We start from the raw sequence: 10,789 nt of genomic DNA on the forward strand, positions 1-10,789 counted from the left end.
GCAGCGGCCCCTGGTGCCCCCAGGACCGCTGCTCTGCGTCCAGCTAGCTGTGCACGCTGGGCCAGCTCCCAGGTCTGTCCTGCATCTTCCCTGGGGCGGGGTGGGGCAGAGAGGGGCGCGGGTCCTGGGGCCTCTCCCCTCCTGGAGCCTCCTGGGAGGGGGCTCAGGAGCATCTCTCTGCCCTGGTCCCTTGTTCGGCGCTTCCGCTGTCTGAATGTGTCGTTTCTTCAGTCGATATCTGCAGTCTGTCCGCAGCCACAGAGCACAAGCACCTTCGGGCTGGGATTTTATCCTCAGGAGCCCGACGGAAGCCCCTGTGAGCAAGGCTGAAGGGCGAGCTCGGGGACGTGGGAGGCGGCTTCCCGGGGCCACAGGACTTCCTAGCACTGGATCTTCCGCCGGCTGCACTGGGGCCGGCCGAACAGCTGCTTGAAGTTCCTCTCGTAGGTGGGCAGGCTCTGTTTGAAGCAGTACGCGGACTTCCGGTCGCACTCACAGGCCTTCAGCCCGCAGAGGCAGCTGCCGCCAGGACCCGGGGGGCACTCACCTGCGGAGACACAGCGGGCCATGGGCGCCCGCCCGGGCGTGGCTCTAGGGCTGGGAGGGCGGGCGGGGAGCTACGGCAGGGGCCAGAGCAGAAAGAAGAAGCGGGGGCCTTCTCCTTCCGCTCCAAGCGCCCCCTCGTCACACCTGACCTCTCAGGGAGGGACGGGAGGGCCGCGGAGGCCAGCACAACCACTCAGCGCTGCAGGAAGGGATGCAGCCCCCACGCCGCCTGCCTAGGTTAAAGTATTTCAGGCTCCACCCTCTTCTCACTGTCATCCTGGTCACCACCAGATCTTCTCTTCCCTTTCTTTCTTTCTTTCTTTCTTTCTTTTCTTTTCTTTTCTTTTTTTTTTTTTTTTTTTTTTGGTGTATGGTACGGGGTTGAGCCAGGAGCATTCTATCTCCGGGCTACATCCCCAGCCCTTTTTATTTTTGTTCTGAAACCGCATCTCAAGGTTTCTGAGAGTCTCACTACGTTGCTGAGGCTGGCCTCGAAATTGCAATCCTCCTGTTTCAGCCTCCCAGAGTAAAATTAGGGCATTCCCCGCCTCTGCCTAGCATACCCCGTGCCCCCATCTCTGCTGCTTCCCCGGGTGCGTCCCACCACACCCGGCTGGGAGCTCTGGGGCCTCCTTCCCCTCAAGGCCTTTCCTCCGCTTCCAAGATTGTCACCTCGTGTGAGCTGCTCAGAGTACTTGTCCTCGTCGGAACCTATCTCTATTCAAGAACCCGTCTCTGGTGGAGAATGCGAGTACGCAGGGGCCCTTGCCCTCACAGGGACTCACGGCCTTTTTCCAGCCAGGGACAGTGTCCCACACCACCTCCACCGACGGCCTTGCTGGCTGCCCCCCCCCCCGAACAGGCCTGTGGTTCAGTGGCAGGGGCCCACACAGGACCCAGGAAGCCCGGTTCTAGCTCCAGACCTGTAGAGCTAGGGCCTGGGCCTTAGCACCCAAGGCAAGTGGCTGCTCATAGAAAATCCCGTTTTCTCAGCTTTTAAGTGGGGACAGAGATAAGAGCATTGCCTAGACATCGCGACTTCTTCACTCATCATTCATTAAACAATGGGTACCAGGTTCTAGGGTGCGCCTGGCCTTTGGCTAGAAACTGGGGTACAAGATGAGCAAGTACACCTCCACGTCACGCCGGCTGGGGCGTGGTTCTCTGTGGGCTCTGTGAGAATGAGGCTCCCCCAGACAATACAGGCTACACCCCTGCTCTCAGGGAGCCAACCTTCCCTTTGCAGGGCAGGCGTGTCCCATGCAGAGGTAAACCAAGAAGGAACAAGGTAATATCAGGGAGAGATGCCGGCTAGGAAAGGAGGGTGATGTGCCCTGGAGCCCACTGTGAGCAGTAAATGGGAAAGCTCTTTGCAAACTGACCTCCCAGGTCCCCATCCCACCTTCCCCTTGGGCCTGACAGTCAGGGAGTTGGAGGTGACAAGGTACAGGTGGCTGGGGCTGCTCCGAGGCTGGGCTGCTCCCCACAGGACACATGTCTGCAGGGTGTCACTGCTGGGTGATCTTAAAGTTCCTTGCAAATGCCAAGGACTTACCTTACGTAAGCCCCTGGAAGGAGGGGTGGCCACCTCCCACAGCTGAGGGCAGCCGGCCCCTCCCAGCCAACTGCCCCTTTCTCTGTACTGATCTCTGGGTGTGATTTAGGTGTCAGACCCAGCTGTTCCCTGGCTCACCTCCCTCCCTCCCTCCCAGGCAGCCACTGGTTGCTAGGCAACCAGGGGACCAGGCTTGGGTGCAGGATTTCACAGCTCTGGGGAGGCCAGGGAGGTGATTAACCCTTGCAGGGGCAGCTCTGTGAACCAAGGCATAGCTGGCTGGCGGCAGGGGAAGAGGTTCTATCCCCTCAGGATAACATTAATGACCTTAGGCCAGGGCGGCCAACTGCACAACAGACTCTTCCCCCAAAATTCCAGTGCTTTCCCACAAAGCAAAGGGGGAAAGAAAACCTGGATAAAACCAGAAATCTCTGCCTGCCAACGGAGGGCACTCGCTGAGCACCCTCTGCGGGCAGCCCCTGCGAGGGGGCCCTTTCCCCGATCCTCCCAGGCACCTGTGCAATTCCACTGCACAGATGGGGAGACAGGCCCGGCTGGGAGGAGGAGGATGGAGTCAGACCCAGCTCTGCCTGACTCTGTGGCCTCTTAGCAGACATGGAAAGGTCTGCGGCATTCGAGAGGACCCAACTCCATCGCCCTCCTGCCTCCTCTGGCAGGGAAGAGCACTCTGACCACTGTTCTGCAGCCCACGAGGCTTACGTTTGTGCGCAAGCCTTCCCGACCAGCCTGTGGCCACCAGCCTCCGCAGGGCAGGGTGGTGGGAGTCAGGGCACCTGGTTCCGGATGCCAACTCTCCTTCCCTGGCCGTGCGGCCTTGGCCATCTCTCTGAGCCTCTCTGAGCCTCAATATCATCTAGGAAAAAGGGGAGAACAACGCCCCCCTCAGGGGTCTACCGTCAGCCCTGTGCGGTGTGCAAAGCTTCTGTCCCAGACGCACACACGGCAGCTGCCGTTGCGCCCCTATTGCCGAGGAGCAAAGCAAGACCCAGGAGCACGGGCCAAGGCGCGTCGTAGGCTTGCTGGTTACTGGAGGCGGACTCTGCCCGTGTGTGGTCCGCAGCGTCCCATGTCTACAAGCAGAGGTTGGTCTAGCTGGTCTTCGAGGGCCCTGGGCCTGCCTCGTGCTATGCCTGGCCCTGGACAGGCCCCGGCGGGCACTCCATCAGCACTGGGCAGGTGGGTTGGGGACCCAGGTCAGCTGGCGCTCAGTGCACCCCCGGGGGCAGGCGGGGCTCTGGGTGGGGCTCCGGTCTGCAGGGCCTTGGTTGGGGGGGTTGTAAGGAAACTGCTGTGAGCCTCCCTGCCCACACCTCTCACAACCCTGGCAGCGCCGGCCAGGATCACCTCTGGGGCTCCAGCCCCTCTTCCCCCAGGCTGGGAGGGTGGAGTGTCCGGGCAGCCCCCACCCCGGAAGGAGCCTGGCCTCCCGCTTGAGCAGAGGAAGCTTCTCTCCACCTGCTCAGCCTCCTCCCTCTCCCACCACCTTCCACTCGTCCCATCCCTGCACTTCACAGGAGCACCAGAGGGGGCGCTCCTGAGCATTCTTCTCCCAAAGAGAAGTCTTTTCAAGCACTGTAAAGCAACACTTGATGTGTTAAGACCTAGGTGAAGAGTGAGAGGAAGCCATGTAAAAGCGAGACTGAGCCAGGCAGGGGAAAGGCAGGGAAAGGGTCAGGGCGCCTTTCGGGGTGTCCCTCCCTGACTAGCCAACAGCCAGGCTACTCCCCATGAAGGGCAGAGAGGGGCGACAGCCTCAGGAGGGCGTCAGTAGGAGACAAGCCTGTGGGGCTGCCTCCTGCCCCCTCCCGCCCCATGCGCCCGCTCCTGGGTGTGGCCTTCGGTGGGGGCAGGGGTCCTAGAAGACAGAAACACTTTGCTTTAGGCCTGAGGATGAGCTAGGCTGAGGTCAGGCTCACCCAGGGAGGGGCGCCTTCCCGGGCACGGTGCTGGGGGGCAGGGCAGGCGCCATAAGGCGGTGGCTGGCCGAGCCTCCAGGTCTCATTGGAGCCAGCAAGACCTCATGGGCCAAATTCTAGGTCTGGGGTGTGCAGAGCTGGAATCTAGGTGGAGACAACTGGGGAGACCTGGGTCTAGCACTGAGCACCCAATACATGAGCTCCAGAAGCACTCTCGTTGGGAATAAGACACCGAGAGGAAAGCGCCTCACACAGCCCATGGCCCGAGCAGGAAGTGAGCGCCCTCTCAGAGGGTCATCCGAACTGCACGGGCCTGACGGTGGGGCTCACCAAACGGTGGAGGCCAGAGCCTCCGGACGCCTGCTCCACAGACTTCACCTGCCCCACACGCCCTGCGGGCCGCTCTGTGCCCTTGCCCCCCTGCCCCCTTCCTCCCTCCTCTCTTAATTGCTTTAGTGTTCCCCATGGCGCTGGCCACAGGGCGTGGCATGCAGTTGCTCTGAACAAATATTTGTCCATCTGAAAGACGGCTGAGTGGCTCTGTTATCACGGGACAGACTGCAGGAAGAAAGCGCGCAACAGCGACAGTTGCCGAGGGAGCGGCGGAATCAGGGTGACCGCTGGCAATGCCTCTGTATTGAGCAGGTATTAACTGCCAGGCTCTGGGTTCCTACGGGGTGCTGAGGGTGCTGGAGAGACACAGCAAGGCTCCCCAAGGAGCTTGGAATCTTGCCATCGTCCCTTTCTGTTGCAGAGCACGTGGAGGAAAAATCACATTTCCCCAAAGCTCATTGGGTTACAAGGAGGCGGATGTCAAAGAAAGGCCCAGGCTCAAAGGTGATTCCCCACGGAGGAGGCTACTCACAGACCACGGTCCCGTTGACGGTGTGGAAATGGTAGCTGTTCAGCACGGGCTGGCAGCCCACCACCTTCAGCTTCTGGTAGCAGCAGTCATGCATCCGGCAGCATCTGGGGCCGGACAATAGGGGCGTGAGGGACTGGGCCCGGGCCTGGGCCCTGAGGAAGGAGCTGGAGGACCTCCGATGAGAACCCGGGAGGACTCACCTGCTTCCCACCCTGACCCAAAGGCACTGGGCTGGGGAGTGAATTACTGAAGCAGTTGTCCTCGGTATTGAAGGGGGGTGGGTTCCTCTGAGGACACCAAAGTCCTCCATGTCTGAACCCCTTATAGAAAGTGGCATAGAAGCGGGAGGAGGTGGCACACACCTCAAATACTAGTACTTGGGAGGCGGAGACAGGAGAGTCACAGGTTTGAAGCCAGCCTGAGCAACATAGACTCTCAGAAACCTAGTGCGACCCTGTTTCAAAATTTAAAAAATAAGTAAAAAAAGGGGATGTGGGTCTAAGGTAGAATGTCCCTCCTGGGTTCAATCTTCAGTATCTCTCTCTCTCTCTCTCTCTCTCTCTCTCTCTATATATATATATATATATATATATATATATATATATATTCATTTATTTTTATATATATTTATTTCCATATATATATGGAAAGAAAAAAAGGAGGAAGAAAGGAAGAAAGACAGAAAGAGACATAGTATTTGTGAATAACCTATGTGCATACTCCTGCAGACTTCAAGTCATCTCTAGATTTATAGTACCTACCACGGTGTACATGTTGTAAAAACACTTGTTATACTATATTGTTTAGGGAGCGATGACAAGAAAAAAAAGTCTGCATGATCAGCGCAGAAGTAACTTTTTTTTTCAAATATTTTTTTCATCGGAGCCGTGTGCAATGGCACACACCTGTAATCCCAGTACTTGGGAGGCTGAGACAGGAGGATCACAGGTTCAAGATCAGCCTCAGCAACTTAGGCCCTCAGAAACCTAGAAAGACTATTTAACAAAAAAAAAATTTTTTTTAAAGGCAGGGGTGTAGCTTAGAAGTAGAATGTTCTTGGGTTAAAAACCCCCCCAAAACAAACAAAATATTTTCCACCTGAGATTGGTGGAATTAAAAATGAAAAACCTATAGATACAGAGTACTGACTGTAATATTAAAAATAATAAGAATATCCAGGTGTAGCGGTGCATGCTTATAATCCCATTGCTTGGGAGGTTGAAACAGGAGGACTGTGGCTTTGAGGCCAGCCTCAGCAACTTAGCAAGGCCCTCAGCAACCTAGCAAGACTCTGTTTCAAAATAAAAACAAAACGCCGGGCGTGGTGGCGCACGCTTGTAATCCCCGCGCTTGGGAGGCAGAGACAGGAGGATCGCGCAGGTTCGAAGCCAGATGCGCGCGTTGGCTTAGGAGACCCTGTTTCCAAATCAAAATGTAAAAATAGGTCTGGGAGTGTAGCCCGGAGGTAGAAGGGCTTCCAGAAACCCCAGTACCACTAATAATAATAATAATAATAATAATAATAATAATAATAATAAATAAAAACATTTTTAAAGGGCTGAGGACGTAACTCAAAAGCAGAATGCCCCTGGGTTCAATCCCCAGTATCCAAAAATTAATAATAATAATAAACCTAAGCAAAACCTTGACTGCGCCTCCCCAGCACCCATCTTTCCTCAGTAGCAACTCACAGCCACCCTGCGAAGTGCAGCCATTGTCCCCGTTTTGTAGAGGAGGAAAGGAGAGTCAGGGAGATGAATTTCTCAAAATTACACACCTGAAAAATGATAGGCCCGGGCCTCAAATCGCGGTGCCCGTGGCCCCTTCATTCCTTTAACCATTTTCCTGAGCACCTTCTATGTGCCAAGCACTATGATGGCCTCTGTGGAGACAACTGTCACCTGAAACAGATGCCACCCTCTCTGTCACAGTGCTCGGGGCTGCCTGGGGGCTGGGGCGGGGTGGGGGGAGGAAGAGGAGGAACCCAAGAACAGAAAACAGCTGCAGAAGCCTGAGGTTGGGTTGTAAGACTCCAAATGCCAAGAAAATGGTGCCTCCAACTCCCTCGCTCACCACGCCCACCTGCAAGCAGGCTCTTGCTCTGGAGGACAGTGTTAAGTTTCCGTCCACCTTTGAATCTGATGGGGGAGGGACAGGTCATTGAAGACAGGCAGTGGGCTCTAAAATAGGCAAACTTATTTATTCAAATCCCCTGGCTGCATCTCTGAGGAGCTCACGCTGCAGCGGCTGGCATAGTGACTCCGGTCCGTCATCGTCTGTGACTTGGGGTGGTGACCCTGCCTCCTATCTTCCAAGGGAGGGGTGGGTGAGCTCTTGTGCACATCACCCGTCCCAGTGTTTGGCACATCCTGGGCACTGCACACGTGCCGGTGTCCTTCCCTGGTTCCACGACCATGCATCAGGGGACTAAGCTCCAGGAGTGAGATCTCAGGCCCCGCCATGGGGACGTGTTCATCTGTGCGAGGTTGAAGGTGGCAAGGAGCCTTTTCCCTTCTTCTTCAGATGAAACAACACACCACTACCCCATTTCCTCCCCATGTCCTGACCAAATCACACCGGCCGTCACTTTTTCTGGGACCCCACACTCCCCCACCGCCTTTTTAGGCCAGGTTTATGCCGCGTGACTGTGCCCAGATGGACAACTCTCCCAAACTGGGCCACTTGGATTCCATCTCCTAGAACATGGAATCAGGGCTGGGAGCCAGCAAGACAGTCTACAAAACCAAACACGGGGAGCTGAGAGAAGAGAAAACGTAGAGACTTTCAGAGCTCAGGCAGGAGCAGCGGCATAGCGCTGAGGCCCTGGGCCAGGCCCTGTGCGGCTTCACAGGCCCCAGTCCAAGAAGTGGACCATGCGGCCCCCAGCCGGGTATAGGGGCACATGCCTGCAATTCCAGTTCTTGGGAGGCTGAGACAGGAGGATCACAGGTTCCAAGCCAGCCTCGGCAACTTAGTGAGGCTCTCAGCAATCTAATGAGATTCTGTTTCCAAACAAATATTTTTTTAAAAGGGTTTGAAGTATAGCTCAGAGGTAAAATGGAGGAGGAGGAGCAGGAGCAGCAGGAGGGAAGAATTAAGTAGCAGTAGTAGTTGTTGCCTGCCCTAGGGGCGGCCCTAGGCCTGGGCTCCTCCAGTCTCCCGCTCCGTGCCATGCACGGGTCCTGATACCCCCTCTCTGGCTCTGAGCGTGCGCTCCAGTGCAAATCAAATGGTGGGTGGCCTGGGGCCCCACACGCACCTGTCAGTGTCATCCACAGGGACCCCTTTGCCGCCAAGCCCACAGTAGCAGCCGTATCCATAATATGAGAAAAAGGCGCTTCTCCCTGTGACGTGCTTGACCATCCTCTGGAACTGCCAGAAGCTGCTGAGGGTGGGGACTGTCACTGCCAAGGAGAAAACAAGGATGGGAAACGGGGCGACGAGTGTGTCTCTGTCTTGACATCCCCTCCCTGAGGTGCCCTGCATCGGGCTGGAAACCAGATCCCCAGAGTAAAGCCTGGCTGGGTCATCAGCCTCTTTCTTGAGAAAGAAAATAGTACCCAATTTGCCCCCGTAACGCGGCGAGTTTCTTGCTGACCCCGGATGAAACATCCCCGATGTTTACCATGCTCCCCTGCCACCTGGGGTCTCCCCCTTGAAAGTGAAAACGACCATCTCAGGGCGAAACCCCCTCAGATCTGGTGCAGCTCAAACAGGAAAAGCTCAAAGCTCCAAATGCTGGTCCCTGCAGAGAGCATCAGAGAGAGAGGAAAGGTGCCCTACATCCATGTCCGAAACGGCAAATACACATAGGCCTAGTGAGTTTCCCATTTACAAAATGCTTACAAAAGTGAGCACCAACATATACACAAGGATGCTTGCTGCAACAGTACGTGCGGTGTCAGAACGACAGAAGCCACCCACGTGTCTGCTGTTAGGGGGATAATAACAAAATTACATGTCTTGAAAATATGCTGCCTTTAATAGCAATATCTCTAAGCAATGGGATTGAGGCGGTAGGTAAATAAATAGGCAGCATGTATTTTGCATAGTTCTATGCAGTTTATTTATTTATTTTTTACAATGAGCATGTATTACTTTTCTATGACAATGCTTTAAACGGGTGTTTGCAAAGGCCTAGAAGAATGAATACTCAGGCTTTAAGAGTGGTTCCATCTGGGTGAGGAAAAGGACTGGGCTCTGGGAAGGATGAGGGGGATCTTGTTCTTATATATTCATTTATGAAGGAGAGAGAGAGAGGGAGAGAGGGAGAGAGAGAGAGAGAGAGAGAGAGAGAGAGAGAGAGAGAGAGAGAGAGGGAGAGAGGGAGAGAGAGAGAGAGAAAGTGTGTGTGTGTGTGTGTGTGTCTGGGAATTATTGAGCCCAGGGGCATTCTATCTGACTTTTCAATTATAGACATATATTAGTTTTGCAATGAAAACACAGCAAAAATGAACTTGAAAGAGAAGAACAGACAGAGTTTGGGGTATTTTCTCAAGCGCCTTCCTGTCGCATGCCAGGCTAGATGGCTTCCTGTTAGGAAGCCCTGCTGGGGGCAGTGGTGGCATGGGGGTAGGGCAGCCATTGCTGCCCCGGTGGTCCCTGGGGCGATGGTGGGACCACATTCAAGCGCGTATCTTTGTGACACACCATGGGTCTAAAGAAGTGGCCCTTCCTGCCTGTAGATACCCCCAAACCATGATCTTGAGAACTGTAAATTCCATCACTGGCAAAGGAAAGGAGAGAAACCTACTTTTGACATTTTTATATAGGGATCCCGAAGCCACTGATACACAGCTGAAACAGTCAGAAAAAATGGATTTGGATAGATATGACTTGAATCCAGCCTAAGTCTCTGAGTTCTCCTGGGGACCTCAAAGAGTCCCCAGTTAAGCCTTTTCTAACTTAGAAGAGGTGTGCAATCTTATGTCCTGGTAGTAAAGACTTAGAAAGACCGGTTACTTCACAGGTCATCACAAGAATGTTTCTGATCAGAACGAATTATTCCTGAACTAGCTAGACACAGGTGTACAGTTTTGTGCTGGAATCATGTGACTATAAATGACTACAGCATGAGCCGGGCGTGGTGGCGCACGCTTGTAATCCCCACGCTGGGGAGGCTGAGACAGGAGGATCGCACGGGTTCAAAGCCAGCCTCGGCTACTTAATGAGGCTCTCAGCAACTTAGCGAGACCCTGTTTCCAAATAAAATATAAAATAGGTCTGGGAGTGTAGCCCGGAGGTAGAAAGCCCCTGGGTTCTACCCCCTGTACCACTAAATAAATAAATGACTACAGCATGCTTCCCAAGCAAAAAATGTCCCAGGCCAGGAATGGGAAAACCATGGCCGAATGCCCTCTTCTTAGTTTGGAGTCAGCGGCCTACAATTTCCCAGCAGTGTTAAGAGGTAAAAGGGATCCTGTTTGCTTCTGATTCACATCTGAACTACACGTGCCCCTCCCAACGGCACAGACAGCAGGACCCCGTCCTGACACTCTCCCATCTGGCTTTCTACTTACAGCAGGAGACGAAGACGGCGAGAAGAATAATGATCTTCATTCCCAAGGACACCACGGAGTCCGGGGCGCCAGGGTCCCACCTTCGTCTGCCAGCTGGACTCCTGTTCGGCGAAGAAGTGACCCGAAATGAGACAAGGCCACTTGGGCGCAAAATCCCAGTCACAGTGCAGGTCTTGGAGAGCCTTCAGTCAAGGGCTCAGAGAGATCTTTTTCAAACCTAATTATCTCTGAAAATGATATCCTTCCTGGTATTTACACCCAAACATAAAAAATAAGAAGGGCTCAATTGTTTGAGAAGCGCAAGTGTTATTTTTTTTTTAACTTCTTTCTTTGGCAATCTTATCCCTCTGACTTCTTTTTCCTTGGG

General features: G+C 54.3%; 1 protein-coding gene across 1 annotated transcript; it reads right to left on the minus strand.

Moving 5' to 3' along the window:
• Positions 1-380: 380 nt before the first annotated feature.
• Positions 381-10,462, minus strand: PLA2G2C (phospholipase A2 group IIC; the record flags this gene model as incomplete). The annotated part of the gene is made up of 4 exons (XM_080691054.1): positions 381-547; positions 4,904-5,007; positions 8,163-8,307; positions 10,423-10,462. The coding sequence occupies 4 exons, from the start codon at positions 10,460-10,462 to the stop codon at positions 381-383; spliced, it is 456 nt and encodes a 151-aa protein (XP_080547180.1).
• Positions 10,463-10,789: the final 327 nt, after the last annotated feature.

The sequence above is a fragment of the Muscardinus avellanarius genome (assembly GCF_963383645.1).
Source record: "Muscardinus avellanarius genome assembly, chromosome: 3".
Lineage (NCBI taxonomy): Eukaryota > Metazoa > Chordata > Mammalia > Rodentia > Gliridae > Muscardinus > Muscardinus avellanarius.